General features: G+C 54.5%; 2 protein-coding genes across 18 annotated transcripts in view; one reads left to right on the plus strand and one right to left on the minus strand.

Annotated features, from left to right (window-relative positions):
* On the minus strand, positions 1 to 11315 carry CNGA4 (cyclic nucleotide gated channel subunit alpha 4). 4 transcript variants are annotated; one of them, XM_084978303.1, is made up of 8 exons: positions 10375 to 11297; positions 5832 to 6057; positions 5608 to 5709; positions 5269 to 5375; positions 4359 to 5004; positions 3896 to 4000; positions 3276 to 3625; positions 1 to 955 (listed from the first exon to the last, which is right to left on the minus strand). In XM_084978303.1, exons 2-8 carry the CDS (start codon positions 5891 to 5893, stop codon positions 447 to 449), a joined length of 1881 nt encoding a protein of 626 aa, XP_084834429.1. In that variant the 5' UTR covers positions 5894 to 6057; positions 10375 to 11297; the 3' UTR covers positions 1 to 446. The 4 variants fall into 4 exon arrangements, with proteins under 4 accessions (XP_084834429.1, XP_003129509.3, XP_084834430.1 ...); XM_003129461.7 differs by lacking the exon at positions 3896 to 4000 and having other exon boundaries at positions 10375 to 11315; XM_084978304.1 differs by lacking the exon at positions 5832 to 6057 and having other exon boundaries at positions 10375 to 10505.
* The window catches only part of FHIP1B (FHF complex subunit HOOK interacting protein 1B), a 22594-nt gene continuing 13868 nt past the window's right edge, over positions 10328 to 19053 (plus strand). For 13 of the 14 annotated variants that reach the window (XR_014816696.1, XR_014816697.1, XR_014816702.1 and 10 more), the window contains exon 1: positions 10328 to 10428. The gene's annotated coding sequence lies outside the window, so the exon portion shown is untranslated. Of the gene's footprint in view, positions 10429 to 18279; positions 18341 to 19053 lie in introns of those variants that run through there. The other variant, XM_084978293.1, reaches the window with a different exon arrangement.

The following is a 19053-nucleotide window of genomic DNA, read 5'->3' on the forward strand; positions in this document are numbered from 1 at the left end:
TTAGCGAAGAGGCAAATACTTTATTGAAGCACAATCGCAGGGCACCCTTGTCGGCCCCCCATAGGGAGAGGCATTTACAAGCTACCTGGGAACCAGAGGGCTCTGGGAGAGCTTCTGTGGGCTCACCTGTGTGTGCAAACCTGTGCAGGGCATCCGTGAGACTGGCGTGTGACTCCAAGTGTGTATATGATATGGGTATAAGACACACCCACGTGAGAAAGCATGTGTGCTCTGAGAGGGGGACTCCAGAGCATTTTACTTGAAATGCACAGTCTTGCGGCAGGTGCGTCTATGTGCAACTGGTGTGTGTGTGTGTGTGTGTGTGTGTGTGTGCCCGTGTGTGCTGGGGAGCGAGGGGTGACGTGTACCCGCATCTCTGCAGACCCAGTCCCCTGCCTTCTCCGTAACCGAGCGGGCAGGATGGCAGTGTCTGCAGGCTGGCTTTCCTACAAGTCGGGACTCCGCTTGGCGGGGGGGTCGCGGGATAGGCCCGGGTCACTCTGGGCCTGGGGTCCCTCCTGGCCAGCTCTGCCCTCCCCCTCCTTGGACGGCCCCTCCCCGGGCTCGGCCTCGTCGTCGGCCTCAGCCAGCTCCTCGGGCAGGGGCCACTCCCGGGTCTGCCACTCCAGCCGCTCGACGCGGTAGGCGATCTTGAGGGCGCTGGACTCCAGCTCGGCCAGGAGGCGAGCGAACTTGGTCTGGAGGTCGTCCAGCTGCTGGTCGAGGCCGCGCAGCCGGGCCTCCGTGGCCTCCTGCAGGGCGATCTCGGCCGCCTCGGCGTTTACGTCCAGCTTGTTCATCTTGAGCAGGATCTCCCGGCCCTTCTCCTCCATGACCGTCTGGGCCTGCGGGTACTCGCTCAGCACTTCCCGCAGGTCCTCTTTGCTCAGGCAAAACAGGTCCGAATAACCCAGACTCTTGATGTTGGCTGTGCGCCGGTTGCCAGACATGTTCCCTGGGGCGCAGGGGCAGACGCGCGGGGGACAGTTAGTCAGGGCGGGGGTGGGGGCAGTCTCTCGGGGACCAGGACCCCCCCCCCCCAACGGGCGTGCCTGCCAGCCTCTTGCTGCCTCTTTCTTTCATTCAGTGATGCGCCGGTGGGGACAGGGCCCCGTGCTGGGTATGCGTCAGCGACCTGCCTCTAAGAACACACAGGCTAGAGGATATGGACATTCAATTTTGTGGTTTTTTTTTTTTTTTTTTTTTTTTTGATGTGTGGCCGCACCCACAGCATATGGACGGTCCCAGGCTAGGGGTTGAATCAGAGCTGTAGCCTCCAACCTGTGCCACAGCCACAGCAATGCCAGATCCGAGCTGCATCTATGACCTACACCGTAGCTTTTGGCCATGCCAGATCCTTAACCCACTGAGCGAGGCCAGGGATCGGACCCATATCCTCATGGCTACGAGTTGGGTTCTTAACCTGCTGAGCCACAATGGGAACTCCTAGAGGACATAGACATTTAACTGGATAGTTATATAACAGTATAGCTGATGCAGTGTAGACGCGCATCTGTACTGTGGGAAGACAGGCAAAGAGCCCCTAAAACGCTGGAAGGCAGAGAATTTAAGGAAGCCTGGAGGAAACGCTGTCTGGACTGAGTAGGAGGGAGCTGGGGGAGTCGGGGGGCAGCTAGGCAGAGGGCTGGAGGCAGGAGAGAGGTAGGTAGGTGGTTGCAGGAAAGAGTAAGCAGCCCAGGGTGGCTGAGGAGCAGGGTGCGAGGGGGAGGGAGAGGTGGAGAGAGGCGAGACACAGCGTCTGAAATACTTAAGCGGGGGAACTGGTATCATTGACATTTTAGTATTGGTGGGTGGTGGGTGGGAAGGTAGGTTGGTCTGGATTCTGCAGTCTCAGAGCTAAAAGGACCTTAGAAGGGGCAAGGGTGGAGTGCCCGTTGTGGCTCAGCAGGATAAGATCTTCCATCCCTGGCCTTGCTCAGTGGGTTAAGGAGCCGTTGTTGCTGAGGCGAAGGTTGCAGATGTGGCTCAGATCTGGTGTTGCTGTGGTTGTGGCAGCTTTCAGCTCCAATTCCACCACCCCTGGCCTGGAACTTCCATACAGCACAGGTGCAGCCCCCCCTGCCCCTGCCAAAAAGGAAAAGGGAAAAAAAAGAAGGGGCAGGGGACCCACTGCTTGTTGAACTCCTGCTGTGTGCCAGGCACTGTGCTGGGTGCCTCATGCATGTAGCTCATTTAATCCTCACAGATAACTCTTTGGGTTTCTAGTTTTATTTCATTTTATTTTTGGGGCTTCACCCACATCATGTGCAAGTTCCCAGGCCAGGGCTCAAATCTACGCCACAGCAGTTACCTGAGCCATGGCAGCAACAATGCCAGACCCTTAACCCACGGTGCCGCCAGGGAACTCCATGCTGGGTTTTTGGTCTCAGCCCTTTGGGTAGGAGAGGAAACTGAGGCCTAAAAGAGGGAAGTGACTTGTCCAGAGTCAGGCAGACAGTGGCGGACGGCAGACATGGGGTGCAGGGAGTTCTTAGAGGAGAGACATGAGGCCTTTAGGACAACTGGGGAGTGGGACCCCCAGGCGGAGAGCTCATCCAGCCTCAGTCAGTGACCGTGTGCTCACCCTCTTTTCAGCTCTTCCCACCCTGTGGCCTCAGCGTCTTTCCCTGTGACTGGGTCTAACAGCTCCCCTGCCCAGGCTGATAAGAGAACAAACGAGCCAGGGTGCAGTACCTGGCCCAGACTGCAGCTGATGAGTAGATAGGAATTCCTTCCTCCTACCTCCCTTTCCATGTGGCTATGGGAAAGTCGTCCCAGTGATCGGCCCCAAGTGTGTATGCTTAGGACGTGTGTGCCCTTGGACAAGCTCCCCAAAGTCTTTGTGCTCCCTTTAAAATGGGGATAACGGTACCTATTTTATAGAGCCGCTGGGAGAATTTAATGAGTTGGTGTATGTGGAGCATTTGAACAGGGCGTGTAGTAAGCAGGCAATAAACATTAGCTCTTATTATTATTATTAATTGCTATTATCTTTGCCACTTTTCACTGGTCCGTTGGTGCCTTTGGTGGACACCCACGGCTCAGGTCTGCTCTCTCTTCCGGAGACCCACCTGCTCATGGACCTCGGCTCAGCCTCTTCTCAGGGAACAGACCCTCTATGTCCTGCTTCCCTCTTGAGCCCTCTAGGGACTCAGGAAAGGGCCAGGTGTCCTCGGTCTGTAGGCCCCCAAGTGCCACCTGGTGTCAGCCTGGAGCGCTGCCGTCCCCGTCCCCCTCCCCTGGCCCTGCCCCTGGAACGAGGGCGGGGTGCTCACCTTTGATGTTGATGATGCTGATCTCCCCAAAGTAGAGCCCTGCGCCAAGCACGGCGTACTGCGTGACACCATCATCAGCCACCACGGCCAGCTGACCCTCTCGGATGATGTACATCTCTCGGCCGATGTCCCCCTTGCGGCAGACGTATTCGCCTGGCGAGTATGTCTGGGGCTGCAGCTTTAGCACCAGCTCCTCCAGCAGGCTGGCCTCACAGTTCTGGAAGATCTGCACCCGGCTCAGGGTCGACAGGTGCACAGACACGGCCACTTCTGCCCGCAGCCGCTCAGGCAGGTGCTTTAAGATGGCGACCTCATTGGTCATCTTTTTGTTGATCTGCAGGTGCTGGTACCTGGGGCAACGGTGGCATCAGTTCCTCCCCAGCCCCTACGCGCCTCCCTCTCCCTGTGCCTTCCATCAGGACTCTTCAGCCAAGGACCCAACCGCACCGAGATCTCACGGGGGTCATGGGACTACTTGAGGGTTGGTTGATAAAGAGCTTCGGTCCACTGTCTGTGGGTCACGATGTTTGGACCTCTCCTCCCTCACGCAGGGCCTGGAGGCCGCCACCCGTTGACAGCGAATGGGATGGACCCTTCAGCTGCCGTCAGGCTCTACCTACCCGCCACTCAGTGAGGTCTTGAACCATCCCTTCAGCCACCAGGCCCCATCTTCTTCAGAGGTCTGCTCTAGCTCCCCGTCTTGGTGCCTCTTCCCTTTGTCCAGCCTGCGGTGTGGACTCCGGGACAGCGTCACCCATTTCTTGGCCACCCCTTGAAGAGCACTGCTCTTCTCACTTACCCCTTCCAGGGCCTTCTGAGTCCTACCTGGGAGTGGCAGTTCCAAGGCCCTGGATGCTGGGTTAGCCTTCCTTGCGTAGGAGTCGCTGTCCCTGTCCATCAAGCCCAACTCCTCCCCCGAAGTCCACCTCCAGTTGGTGGAGGACCAGCCAGGGAGCCCCCAAGGGAGGGCCAGGCATCCTGATTGCCCTGCCTGGCCCTCGGCCCGCAAGACCCCAGCCGCGGTGCTCCGCCTCTGCGGCTCCACCGCCGCCTGTGCCCGTCTGGACCCCCCGGCATCCTCACCAGTCAATGACGCGCCGCTCCAGCCGGCGGTTGACGCGCTGCAGCTTCAGGTACTTCTTCACCAGCGCGTGGTCCGGGAAGAAGGCGGCGTCGGCGGTGTTCATGTTGTAGATGACGGAGCTCATGCTGCCCATGATGGTGGCGAAGCCCATGACGGCCAGCAGGAAGTCGCCCACCATGAAGAGGTACTCCTCCTCCCGCGCGGGCAGCGGCGTGTCGCCCACGGTGGTCAGGATCAGCGTGGAGAAGTAGAAGCTGTAGAGGTACTGGCGCCGCAGGCGCTCGAAGCCAGGCTGCGCGGGGTCGGGGTACACCCAGGCGTCGCGCCCGAAGCCCAGGTACCGCGACAGGGCGAAGTACAGGCAGCTGTTCCAGTGGATGACGACGAAGATGTAAAGCATCAGCTTGGCGATGCGGAAGGCGTTGGGGTAGGCGGTGCGGGTCTCCGTGCGGTCGAAGGCCTCGAAGAGGCGCGGCACCCGCAGGAAGCGGTTCAGCCTCAGCGTGGGGACGTGCGGGCCCAGACTCACGTAGGCCACGTCGGTGGGCAGCAGGGACACCAGGTCCAGGAGGAAGCTCCAGGTGCGGACGTAGCGACGGGAGATCCTCCCCTTGTCCTCCACCAGGATGCCCTGATCCAAAAATCCTGGTGGGGGCGGGGCGTCAGCCGCGGGGTGCAGTCGGGGCACCTGCCGGCTCCAGGCGCGAGGGTCAGGGCGGGACAGGGTGGGGTGGGCCTCGCCCTGCTCGGGGCTGGGGGGGGGGTTTCTGGGGTGAGCTGAGGGGTAAATGATAAACAGAGGGCCTTAGGACGAGGCTCTCAGGGAGGGGTCACTTTCTGATCCCTAAGAGGCTCTCTTTAGGAAGGCAGCGTGGACCAAAGGGGCCGTCCTGGGACTCACTCACTGACCAGTGTGGAAGTGCACCGCGATGTCCAGGAGGTAGAGCAGGTCGCTCGTGTAGTCCAGCACAAACCAGGCCACCAGGTAACCGCGCTGCAAGTCGGGGAAGCAGGCTCTGCGCGGTGGGGACAGAAGGGCTCGGCCTAAGGGCACCCTCGGTTGGCGGGGTGTGTGTGTGTGTGTGTGTGTGTGTGTGTGTGTGTGTGTGTGTGTTCTCCCCAGGCCCTGGCTGCCCCCTCGCCCCGGTATGAGGCGCTGGCTCCTCCACCCCGGGGAGAGCCCGCCCCCGCTCCCGGCCTCACTCTGCAGCCCTGGTCTCTGCCAAGGCCGTTGGCCCAGTGCCACACCTGCACACGACAATGACGAGGTTGTACATTACTGGGAAGACCATGGTGTTCAGCCACCAGTAGTAGTAGTCCCCAGATGGGTCCAGCACGGGCAGCAGCCTCCTGTGGGCAAGGGCGGAAGTCGGGTTTTATCCATGCACCCGTGTGACTGGGGGCACCAAGAGGGCATCCGGTGGTACCTAGCGAGGCAGGTAGATCTGACAGAGGGGACCAGCATCTCTCACCTGGCCTTGGACGGGGCGGGGGGGCTGGACTCTGTCGTCTTCACTTTGCTGTTCTGGCTCATGTTTCTGTGCACTGTGCCCTGGGTGCCCAGGGCCTCTGCCTGCAGGTGCCTTCAGGAGGTGCGGGCTGGTCCTGCCTGCCTGGAAGAAGCCGCCCTCGGCCTCCGGCTGTGATGCCTCCGTCTTTGGCTTCCGAAGCTCTTAGCAACACAACCAGGGCCAGCCGCTACGGAAGGGGCGGAGGCAGTGTGGCTCTGGTGTTCTGCCCTGTCTCCCGGGGCCTGGGCTTACACCTACCCAACTAAACATCTCTAATGAGGCCCCTGGAGATGGTGGGGTGCGTGCCCGACAGGGGAGGCTGGGCCCTGTCTCCCCCGCGCCTGACTCCTTCCCCAGAGCTGAACTGCATCGGGGTCCTCTAGTCAGGAGTCCCGGGAACCCGCGTAGCCTCAGAAATACATTCTGTTCTACCCTGTGCAAGTTCCCTGCCCCAACCTCATTTTTTACTTACTTAACAACGATTTACCGAATGGCTCATTTCTGTCAGGTGCAGAACGGGTCTCCAGGGACAAAGAATGCCGGGCCACGTCAGACGTAAGTTCTGTTTCCATTACCTGCACCTTACCTGCGTCTCATCCCCCTCCCTTCCTGCCCCTGGATAGTGTGATGGGGGCCATCTCATGACACTGCTGTCCTCATTCCCTTCCTGTTACCTCTCGTGCCTGATCTTACCAATTATGTCTTATGTTTTCTAGAACCTCAGCCTCTTCCAGTTTTCCATCTGTGCACATGCTTACATCTCTGCCACACCAGAACGAGCAAAATGCCCTAAAAATTTCCCCTCAACGTGATGTCTCTTTCACTGCTGTCATCTTTCTTGGTCAACATCATAACCAGAACACCTGCTATGTGTCAGGTTAATATCGTGCTAAGTACTGGGGATAAAAGATGAATAAAACACATTTCCTGGCCTCTGGACACTCACAGTCTGGTAGGGGAAATAGTCAGGTAGACAGGTAATTACACATCTGATGGGTATTCTCTTAGGTGGATATAGAAAGGGTGAATACAGAACCTAGGAAGGGTCTCAACTGAGGCTGGGTTTTGTAGGATGAATAGGAGTTGCCGTGTTTAGAGATGGAAGAGTGAGAAGCACCACAAGCAAAGTGCCTATGAGTATGCAAAGGCAAAGAGATTTCAAAAGGTTTGGATGACTGGGGCACGTCAGTTTTTTTTTTTTTTTTTTTTTTTTGTCTTTTTAGGGCTTTGCCTGTGGCATATGGAGGTTCCCAGGCTGGGGTCCAATTGGAGCCACAGCAATGTGGGATCTGAGCCACGATTGCAGCCTACACCACAGCTCACAGCAACACTGGATCCTTGACCCACTGAGCAAGGCCAGGGATCGAACCCGCATCCTCTTGGATACTAGTTGGATGTGTTACCGCTGAGCCATGACGGGAACTCTGAGATTTGGTTTTTGAAGAGAACCTGAGAGGCTGGTGGTGAATGCTGAGGCTGAATGGCTGACAGAGGACAGCTCGGGGAGAGCTTTGTTAGCCACATTCCAAAGCTAGGGTTTTCTCTAAAGGCAGTGGCAGTCATTCCCTTGTGGGGCACAGTGGATTAAGGACCTGCCGCTGTCATTGCCGTGGCTGGGGTTGCTGCTGTGGTGCAGGTTTGATTCCTGGCCCAGGAACTTTCACATGCATCGAGTGTGGCCAAAAATAAATGAATAAGGAAAGGCAATGGAGAACCCGCAGAGTGTTTTGCACGGTTGAGCCACGTGGCTAGATTTGTGTTTTTGGAGAGTTTCTTGGAAGAAACAGCTACAGTCCCCCACATTTCGTCTCATTTGTTTTTTGAAATCTTCTTTTCCATGGCTTCTGTTGACACTATCATTTCTTGGTTTTTCTATTTTCTTGATTCTTCTTAGTCTCTCTCCTCAGCCCCTCTGGCCATCCCTCTTGTTAGGGTGATTTTGAGGCCTCTGTGCCAGGCCTTCCTCTCCCTTTATCCTCCCAACTCTCTCTGGCCGATCTTGGGGACCCACAGGATCTTCTTTAGCATCTAATGACTCCCAAGGACTCTGCTGGAGCTCCGAGCCTATCTAGGCTATTCCACAGCCACCTTCAGTGCGTTGGCTCTATAACCGAGCTCATTAATTCCCCCATCTGCTCTTTCTCTTATGATCCATATCTCTGGCCTTTTAGCCGAAACACCCAGCAGCAGTATTTATTATTATTATTTCTATTGGATAACATGGTGGCAGTTTTAGAGAACTTATGCTCCTTCCTTGTGACCGTTGCAGCCAAGGGAATCTGGCCGGAGTGAGGCTGTGTGACCTCTGAGACTAGGTCTTAAAAGGCCGTGCAGCTTCCTTCTGGTTTTCTGAGAACACTCACTCCCCGCTGGAAGCTCCCAGAACATTCACTGTCTGGACGCTTCCCCTCAGGATGCTGCCTCTTGGACCCTAGCTGCCACGTTGTAAGAAGCCTGAGCCATAGGAATAGTCATGTGTCTGTCCTTTGTTTGACCATCCCAGCTGAGCCCAGCCTTTAAGTTGTCCCAGCTCAGGACTGAAGAAGCCTCCAGATGATTCCAGCCACCAGCCTCAAGTCACCCCCCCCCGCCCCCCCGCCACCAGGACTGAGCGCTTTCTAGATGAGTTCTCAGACATCATGGGACAGAGACAAGCCATTCCTGCCCCGTCTTGTTTGAATTCCTAGAATCTGCATTTAGGCCATTGATTTACACTGAATTTGGGATGATTTGTTACACAGCATAGTAACTAGAACATCCATACAGGAAAGAATGCATTTCCTAAGTACACAGCTTGATACATTTCACAAAGTGAACACACCCATGTAACCAGCACTCACATCACACCACTCTGCCCTCTTCCAGTCAAAGGTTTTCCAGGAGTAATCACTATCCTGACTCCTAATCCCATCGTTTAGCTTTGCCTGTGTTTGAATTTATACAAACTAACTGTCCAGTTTTTAATCCTTCCTCTTGTTTTCCTTTCATATCCATTCAGTCATCAAGTCCTGATGATCTAATAACCACATCCTTACTAGTCTACTTTGGGCCTTGTCAAGCTGATCATAAAATTATTTATAGTTCTCTATTATCCTAAGGGTAAAGATCTAAACTCCTCAGCAGGGCCTACAAACTCTCTGGCGCCCGACCTCTGTCGGTGCCCTCAGCCTCATGTTACAGTGTTTCTTCGGCATGCTCCTGAGGCTCGGACAAGCCCTACTGATTGGAATTTCCAGAGAATCTCTCACATGTTGTCCATTCTTTCTCACTTATTGCGTGCTGATCCTTTGGCCTGAAACTTCCATTTCTTTTTCCTTTAAAATACTTTTTTCTTTTGAATTATTTTTGGGCTTACTGAAAAGTTGCACAGATAGTATAGAAAGTTCTTGTAAACGCTTTACCTGTGTCCCCCTGTTATTATCTTATATAACTAGAGCACAATGATCAAAACCAGGGAATTAATGCAGATAGAATACTTGCAACTAAACTACAGTTCTTATCTGAAACTTCCATTTCCCTGTTTCTCAAGTCTGTTCCATACATCATCTCCTCCCGAAGGGCTTCCCTAGGCCCCTTTGCCCTTCTTTTCCCTCCCACTCTAAGCGCATGAAACACGCTAAGTGCTGCTCCTCCAACACAATTACTACGTTGCAATTGCCTGGCTATGAGGGCTGAGGTCCTGGAGGGCAAGGATAGGTTCTAATTGATCTGGAATACCGCCAGACCAGGAGTTTACACCGTGTTCCTTGAATGACTGAAAAAGACAGTGCCCGAAGGATCACGGGCAGCCGCTGCAGAGGAGTCCACAAAGGGCGCTGCTCATCGCCGGGTTCTAACCGAGCCCTGAGCGCAGCCGGGGCCAAAGCGGACCACACGGCTCGCCACCGGCGCACGCCACGTCTCCGCTTTGCCACGGGTCCCGCCCACCTACTGACTCCGCCCCTCGGAGCCTCCCTCTGCGTTAGCCCGCCCCCTCCACGCCCCCCTCTGCCCCCGTGAGCCCCGCCAGGGCCCCGGGCCCCGCCCCTACCACGTTAGTCTCGCTTTGAGCCCGAGCTCTCCTAAGCTCCGCCCCCCGGTCTTTCCCTGCCCCTTTAAGTCGCGTCACTCTCTAGGTCCCGCCTTCTGCCCTCTGGTTCGACCTTTCCTCCCCAGGCTCCACCCCCACCCCGCGCGCCTCCGCCTCCCCAGAGGTCTTCCCCTATGACACGCCGCAGTTCTTCCGAAGGGCGGGGTTTGCAATGCGAGGGGGTGGAACCCGGGAAGAGGCGGTTCTCCTTGCCCGAGACGCCGTCGGCGACCCCGCCCCTGCGCTCTGCCGTTGCCAGGAAACAGGCATCGACGCTCTGGCCTAGGCCGGGCCCAGCCAATGAGCTGGTACGCCGCTGCCCAGCGGTGCGTCGCTGGGCGGCTACGTGTGGTGCGCGGGGGCGCAGGTTGCGTGTGGCGCGGGGCGGGGCGCGGCCGGTGCGCCTGAGGAGCGATGGCGGCGTTCTGAACTCACCTAGCACCGCGGTGGCGGTCGGGCCTGCTCAGAGCCGGGGTTCTGTGGGTGACGGTACGTCAGGGCCAGAGGGCCCGGCCGGCGCGGGACAGCGGGTGGGGGCCTGGGAACGACGGCCCCGGGACTGGACGGTCCTGCCGTGGGGGGCCGGCTGAGGGGCTGGCATGCGGCGAGGGGCCCGGTGCGAGCGTCGGAGGTCGGGGAGCCGGGTCGAGAGCCCCGGGGTGAAGGGGTTCCTCAGGAGCCGGGTTGTGGGAGGGCTGGGGTGCCCTCTGAGGGCCGGCTGGAGGGGACGTCTGGACGCGGTCTGCCCAGGGACTAGGGCTCCGGGGCACAGGTGAGGGGCAGCCTCGGGGCCGGGGCGGGGGGCCGGGGCCTGTGCGCGGACGGGGGGAAGACCGGGCCAAGGGCCGGTGGCGGAGCGGGAGGGAGTCGAGGGCAGGGCGTGCGGGAAGGAACGGGGGTGGTGAGGCTTGGAGGACGGTGAGAGGTTGGTGCCGAAGCCGCCTGGATGCAGGGTCCTCCCCCGTGAGAGCGGAGCTTTAGGTGGAGTAGACAGCTCGCGGGGAAGTGTGCTGTCCGGGGCGCCTGTGCTCCACCGGCTCTGCGTGTTTGAGACGATCCGAAAATGAAGGCGTCATGGCAGGAGTGGCGACGATGGTGAAAATCGTTCGCGAGGCTCACTCTTGACGGAGTCGTCGCTGCAGTCCCCCGTCCCCTCGAGTTTCTCCCCCGGGACCGCACGCTTGAAGACGGCCCCTCTCGGGGAGGGTTTTTGGCGGCGGCTGCCTGTGCGCGTGTCCTCTCTCCCTGAATCTGGGCAGCCTTCCTCTGCCGCCGCTCCTTTCCCGTGCCGATCCGTGGGGTTTTGATGGGTGCCGTCGATGTTGGACTCACCCCTTGGAGTTGCTAATTCTACTTTCGCGGAAGTCATCTGCTCTGTTACATACAACGCTGTGTTTAGATTTCCGAACCGGATGGCTTGGCTCTCATTTTCTTGCAGTTAAAATTAAAGAAACTCCCTCGTTTGTGTGCAGTAAACTGCTCATCTTTAAAATGCACATCTTTGATGCGTTTTGACACTTGTTCGTATCTGTGAATCCATCACTACTTTGAAGATACTAAACATTTCTGCCACCCCTCAAAGTTTTCTCTTATCCCTTTGCAGCGCGTTTCTCCCAGGACATGTTATTGGATTCATGTGTTACAGGTTTTTTTTTTTTTTTTTTTTTTTTCCCCTGCTCACCCATAACGCACGTGAAAATTTGAATGTTCTAGAAAGCTGGGTGGGCCCTTGGTGATAATGGCCACTTCCACCCCATTAAAATTTCCTCTCTGTTGACTGCCGGCCACAGAGCAGCTACCTCCCCCACCCTCGCGGAGAGGTAGACCTTCCCTATCCAGACCTTTCTCTGAGAGTTAGGGCAGCCCGAGTCCCCATTCTGTCTGGAGTCTGAGCCTCAGAACCAGCTGTTCTGTCTTATAGCATGTTTCCTCTCCGGAGGCCAAGCAGGTTTTTGTGCTAGTGGATCCCTTGGCAATCTGCTCAGATGGTGAGAACCCTATAGAACTTACATGTGTAGTAAAAGGGCTTAGAGAAGTGATTTCTAAACATTGGACCGAAGACAGTGCCAGACCTGATAAAGTTTTTGTCTGTTTAAGGTGGAAGGAGAGAAGGACAACATATGGAACATGAGTTTTTCATAAAGATAAATTTATTCTTAGGTTATCATTCCTGTTCTTTTTTTTTGGTGGTAAAGTGCTCTCTCACTGATGAAATAAAGGTGACAGTGGAGAGTGGGTAGAAAAACCAGTCTATTTGCCAAAGTAAAGAGTAACAGTTCTATTTTTGAATTTTAAAAACCTATTTCACCTGGTTCATGAAATCCAGAAATTTGGAGGGATTATGGTGTGGCTGCTGTATTGTGGAGAAACCATGTATTTATAGAGTAATTCTTCTCTATAACTTCTGACATCTAAATAGCATCCCCAAGTTACAGAGCGATCTCAAATTTTACCGGACTTAGATAGATACCCTTTAAAGTATTCAGGAGCAAGAATTCTTATTTTATAGATGGGGAATCAAATGCAGAGGTCACACAGTAGCAAAGCGGGGTCCCAGATTTGGTCTCCTGAGAGTGATGGAGACTTGGGAAAAGACGGTTTGTAGCAGAGTGAAGGCGATGGGCAATGGAAAGCATGTGACGTATGGGAAAGGTGGTGACGATGTGGCAATACCCCTTTTTAAAGTGATTTGTAGTTGTTCTCTTTCTGAAGGAGATTAGAGACTTTGAGGGTGATGAAGATTTGAAATTTAGGTTTAATAATGTGGCAGAGACACAGGAACACGAGTACATGAAACCTGGGTCACGTTGTGAACGTGATCGGGTCAGTCAAGTCCTGTGTCACAGGGTTCTTAGGGGACTGTTCAGATTCTCGATTGTTCTGGAGAAAGCACTGGGTTTGGTAAGCTCATTGTTGGTTATACTGACCTCTTTGTTGCATTAAGTATAATGGATTTTGCCTTATGACGTGTACAGCTGAGTGGTAGGTCTGAGAAGATGAGACGTAGATGAGGATGAGGGTGGAAACGAGTCTGGAGCGCTGGGTGTAACCATTCATTCCACATCTGCCGTGTGCCAGGCCCTCGGCTGAGAGCTGGGAGGAGAAATTCATTCACTTTTATTCGCAGATTAATTCATGTATTCACTCAGCAGATACTTCTTCGGCAGGTAGTCTGCCCTTGTGATACTCACATTTTATGAGATAACAAGGCCAATAAAATGTGGTCCTCTGAGCTCCTAAGGCATTCGCAGTCTGGTTGGGAGAGCTAGACCCATGAAAAGAGAGTTTCAATGTAGGGAGAAGACGTGAAATATGCAAATATGACATATCCTAGTGCGGTGATTCCTGCTCTGTATCTGGGCTCAGTCTCTCTGTGTTCCTGTCATATTTATTAGTGATCTCCCTCTGTATCTCCTCAGGCATTGCAAAGTTAACCTGTCCAAAGCGGAACTCACTGTCTTTGCTCTGAAGCCTGCTCTTGCCCCAAATGCGGTATCTCAGTCCAGGCAAAGGCTTCAACATCATCTTCCACTTTTTCTGCTCCTCACTCCGTGTGTGTGGCCAGTCGCTAAAGTCTTAATAGTTCCACTCTCCTTTTACCTCTGTTCTCTTCCTGTCTGCAGCTCCGTCCTCACTGGTGAGGCTGTAGTGTATTTCCTCTTCGTCTCTCATCTGGATTCCCTGCCCAGTCTCCCGCCTTTGGATTTGCTCTTTTCTGGTCTGTCCCTGGAATGATCTTTCTAAAAATACAAATTCGATCACGGAACTCCTCTGCTTGAACACTTTTGGCTCCTTGTGTCCTGTAGGACACCGTCCAAAGTCCTTAACGTGGCATCACTTGGCCTCGACTCACTTCTCCAGCCTCATCTCCTGCCGCTCTCTCCTCTGTGTTCTAGCTTGAATAAATTGTTCACAGTTCCCTAACAAACATGTTACTTTTTGGAGCCTTGAAATCTTTGTAGTAGCTGCTTCCTCTGCTAAGAGGGCCTTTTCTCCTCAGCCAGTGAACGTTCCTCATCCACTGGGATTGAGTTCAGTTTCAGCTCCTCCTTGACTTCTTTGTCCTCCTCCCACAAAAGGGGAGGCGAAAGCCCAGTGTGCCCTGGGGATTCCCGTTTTTTTTCTAGGTGTGTGTGTGTTTTTTTTTAAGCGTATAATTGATTTACAGTTTAGGTGCCAATTTCTGCTGTACGGCAAAGAGACCTGGTCGTACGTAGATGCACCTTCCCTTTCTCGTGTTACCTCCCTCATGGTCTCTGGGATTTACTGTGGTCAGGTGGGGTCCCCAAGCGGAAGCGTTCACGGTGTGGGTTGGAAGGGCTCTGCTAGAGCTGGGTGGTGGGTCCCTACAAGAAGCACTGGGGACGGGGAGGGCTGGAATCGGACCGCGTTACTGGCATCTCATTTGTCTTACGTGTAGAGGCTGAGGGATACACGGGGAGGTTCTGTGTAAGCTGAGCTCTAGGTTGAGATTGTGGGCTCCTAGGAGGTGGGCTTCCCCCCCCCCCTTTTGTATTCCTTTGAGGTTTTAACCAGATCTTTCCGCTTTCAGAGGGTGACAGCTGATCCTTTCCTCTCGCCTCAGTGAGAGGACGAGCCTAAGAGGAGCCGTAGGAGCAGGGGAGAAGCCAAGCTGTTCTTAGAAGGTCCTTTTGGTCGCTCTCTGTCTGCCTAGGTGTTGCAGGTGCATTCCCGCCCCCAGCTCCCTCCCTCTCTTTGCCTCTCCCAGGGCAAAGGTTCCTAAGTGAGGCCCAGCCACTTCCTGCCTTGTGCCTGCTGTTCTGAGGTTAGTGGACACCCTTGCTGGGTGTGCCTGTGAGGCTGTATTTGGGACCTTGTGACGAGTGTCTGACCTTGACCGTGTGGTGGTGGTCGTGGGGTCTGAAAGATCAGCTCCTCCTTTTTTCGCTGCGATGAGTCTGTAGGTAAATTTGGGCAGAGGGGTGACTTTGCTGTGGGAGGAAGGGGCACCCTGATAGGATGGCGCTTTCACTCTGGCTGTTTCTGAACCATTCAGGGCTTACAGGGAGTGAGGGACCCGTGAGCAGGAGACAGGAACACCAAGCTGTGGCTTTCTTGTGGTTTGGCAGAATGCGAAGAGGGCCCTGTGTTGGCTTTCGGGTTCTGAGACGCCGCTTTCAGTGCGGCTCTTCTCTTTGCAGAGAAATGGGGGTGGGGGGGGAGGGCAGGTCCTGGAGGCTGGTTCCCCTGTTAGCTAAGCGCGGGAGCAGGAGCGGGCCGCCCCCCGGGGAGATCACTAGGTAGAGCTGTCCCTCCGTCATTGGGATTGCAATGTTCTAGAAGCCGGAGGCGGGCGGTGTGGCCGTGTCGGGGCCTTGTGCTGCTGAGGGGTGAGCTTCCCCGGGGTGTGAGTGTGAGGTGGTCGGGATGCACGTGTCACAGATGAGGGCTCCTTGGCCCCACGGGATCAGGAGACGGAAGCACGGGAGGAAAATGCCGTTTATAGAGCCTCTGACTGCTGCAGAGCTTATCTTACGCCACTCTTCAAACAGTAACCGTGCGTATGTCATCAGGAATTTGTGGGCTCTGACGTGTGAAGAGATTTATTGGAGGTCATGCAGTCGCGGCTGGTGGACTGAGAGTCAGGCCTTTGTTTGAGGGACTCCAGGGCTCATGGCTTAGTTACTCCTTGGTGGGACTTTTGCTTGACCTCAGAGCCTCTGTGTGTTGTCTGTCCTCCCATGAGGTGAGCTTGAGAGAAGCGTTCTGTAGCCAGCAAACACTCTTGGGTCAGTCCGGGTCCTCGAAGGCAGCAGGTGGTGCAGATTCGAGCTGGGAGGAATTCAGTAGCAGAGGGACTGCGTTTATGAAGGTAGGGGAAGAGTTTATGGCAACTAGCAGTGTCCCGGGGCTAAGAACAGGGGAGCAGGTCTAGGAGCAGGGGAAATTTCTCAGCAGGCATCTCAGTTGTCGGCTTGGCTTTCACCGGCCCCTGTGCACCTGGGACCCTAAGTGCGAGGGCAGTGCCTTTCCTAGCGCATCCCAGCTGGAGACAGTTCCTGGGCGGCGGGTCGCCTTTGGTGGTTTACAGCGAACACGTGCAGAAGGCTGAGCCCCCGTGCGGCTCTTCCACCTTCTCTCCCCGGCTCCTCTCCCTACCCCAGCTCTTCTGGCGACTCTACTGGGTGAGCGAGGGAGGGAGTGGGTAGGTAGGTGGGGGGGTGGTGGCGGGAGATAGTAGCTTCCCTCTTGGTGTCTGGGAGGGGCGCCCGTCTTTATCTTGCAGGGTTTTCCTCCTTTCTCAGAGGAGGTAGTACGCTTCGTTTCTCAGACTAATCTTATACTTGATTTTTCTGTCAGTTGTCCCCTCGTATTTATCCACAACCTGTTGCTTTCTTCAGACTCCTTTTCCTCACTTGGCAAAACCCTTGAGGCTCCCCATCCAACCAGCCTCAAACCAGTGTCAGTCTTCACTGCAGTCGCCTCTCTGTAGACGGTGCCCTAGGGCGACCCGGTTTCCTGGAACTTCCTTTCCTCGATTTCTCCATCATCGTTGTTTCGTGGATTTCTCCTTCCAGGTCCGGCTCCCTTCACTCGTCTGACTCCTCCTCCTCTGCTTTCCTACATCCTGGTTTTCCCCTAGAAAATCCAGGATTTCGCACTGGGCTCCTCTCCTGATGAGCTGCTCTCTTTGGATGGTCCCATCCGCTTCTGTCGCCTCATCTGCCGCGTGTAAGCCGGCGACGCCTAGACCCCCATGGCTGGTCTTGATCTTGCTCCTGAGCCCAAGCGTATTTCTTCTCGCTTCTGGACCCCATGGCTAGTGTATGGGTATCTCAAGACTTAACGTGTCCAAAACTGTCATCCTTTTTACTGAAACGGTTCCCTTTGTTGCCTGTTCCCGGTCTGTTCATAGAATTACCTTTTACTGCGTCTTCTCTTAGCCTCTGTTTATTGGGTAGGTCTCCTTGCTTCTACTTCATGAGTAAGTTAAATCTGGAGGCAGATTATCTGCCTTTGCATCCAATTCTTGCCACTTACGAGCTGGCGAACCTTGACAATCTGTGTAGCCTTTATAGGCTTTGATTTCCCTCAGGTGTAAAATGAAAATAATACTGCATTTGGGGTTTTTATTAGGTGTGAATGAGCTAAAACTTGTTGCCTAGAATGGAGCCTGGCACATAATAAGCGCTTAGTGTGTGTTAGCTGTTATCAGTTTTTCGTTCAGCATTCAGTTCCATAACCGTTTTTGAATGCCAGGTACTGTGTTGGCACTGGGATTTCAAAGAAAGACTGAAGGATGCGCTCTCTTTTTGTCAAAGAGCTTGCTCTTAGTGACAGAGAGGTTACATGGGTAAATAATTCCATTATCACATGAGGCAGGTGGAGATAGAGGTGACGCTCAGATTTGTCTTTCCTGATTCTGCTCTCACCAGTTTAGTTCAGGCCACCTTTTTCTGTCTGTTCCAGTGAAGTAATGAAGCAGGTTCTCATGAATTGTCTGCTGCTGTCAGTCTCTCTCTGCTTTACCTTATACCGCTGTCTGACACATTTTTAAAGGCAAATTTGGTCTTGCCATTTCCTTGTTCAAAACCCTCCTCTGTCTCCAGGGTGTCCCTAGATAAGACCTGAACTCCTTAGCGCTCTCAGTAATGTTTATAACCTTCAGCCCTGTTGCCCCTTCAGCTCAATATTGTCTTGTATGTGCCGTCTCTAAATGGTCTGCAATTGAGCTACACCAGACTGGCAACTGTTCTTCCGATTTGCCGCGTTCATTCTCAGGGGCCGTGTTTTTGTACTTGCTGGTTTTAATATGAAGAAGGCTTTCCCCTCTGCCTCTTGGTGGCCAGTGTCTCGTTGTGGACGATTTAAGTCTGATACCGCCTTTCTTCTAGAGGCCTCTTGTAGTGTCCCAGGCAGACTTAGTTGCTTTCCTTGTTGCCCCCGGCACATTTTTGTAAATACCTCTGTTTATAACATTTAGTGGAGTTGGGGTTGCTCCTCCAGCTGGTTCTATCCATCTTTGTGTTGCCAGTGCTTGCTTATTAGCACGGTGCCCAGGCCTTATCCGAGTGTAGTAATGGAGTTAGTCAGTGAGTGGGCCCCCGCCTGGTGTCTAGGACGGCCCCACCCTTCCCAAGTCTGGTTCTCCCCAAAGGTTTCCCTGAGCCTAAGGGCGACCTTCCTTTAGTTGTGAGCTGGTAACGGTGAGAGGGTGTATCTGGGTGGAAGCCGGGGTTAACAGACCGGAGGGCAGAGTGTGGGGCTCTTGCCAGGTCTCCGGGTTCCTTTGGCCTTTGTTGCGTGTAAAGAGGAAGGACAGCGGGAGCCCCACCTTTCCTCTGGAGTTTTTATTCTTGGGAGAGACAATACTGCTGAGGGGGCGGTGGATGCGAGGAAGAAGGAAGGGGAGCCTTGGCCGAGGCCAGCAGCTGCTCTGGTATCTCCCCCACTCTCTAGTGAGGATGACGTGGCGTGTGCCCGGCGGGGAGTGTTGGATGCATCTGGCGGGAGCGGGTACCTATGTACTACCCGTGTGGATGGGCCTGGGTCTTTGCGTTCTTTGCTAGAGTGAACATTCTCGTGCTTTTTTGGTGGGCTCCGAGTTTTTACCGTGCAGAGTCTTCGGCCAGTTAAGGGTCTGTTTGGGTATTTCCTGCTGGGCGCTTCTAGGGAGGGGCCTGTAATAAATAGTTAAAGAGAACTCTTGTCTTCCTCACCAGTCCTAGAGGGCTGGGGTCGGATCCAGACGGAATTTCTCCGTTGCTCAATGTTCGTTCGTTCCTTCCTCCTTTCACTTAAGTGTCTGTACATCGAGTCTCTAGGAACTGGGGACACAAGAGTAAATAAATCGGCAACATCTTCCCCTCAGTGAGCTTACATTGCAGTGGGAAAGACACATACATAATAAGCAAATAAGTATTTTCAGATAGCAAACAAAACTGCTGAGAAGAAAATAGAGTTAGGAAGCCAGAGAGCGACGGTGGGAAGATGTGCTATTTAGATAGAATTGTAACGTCGGTCCTCTCCGAGGAGATGGCCTTTGAAAAGAACTGAGCCACGTGAGCCACGTGAGGATCAGGAAAAGAGCGCCGCAGACCCACGGAGGAGAAAGTGTCCAGAGGGCCGGCAGAGGGCGGGTGAGGCGGGGGT

This window comes from Sus scrofa, chromosome 9 (genome assembly GCF_054392235.1).
Source record: "Sus scrofa isolate SSC_HxYL_T2T_F1_AM1 chromosome 9, Sscrofa_HxYL_maternal_Yorkshire_Landrace_v2.0, whole genome shotgun sequence".
NCBI lineage: Eukaryota > Metazoa > Chordata > Mammalia > Artiodactyla > Suidae > Sus > Sus scrofa.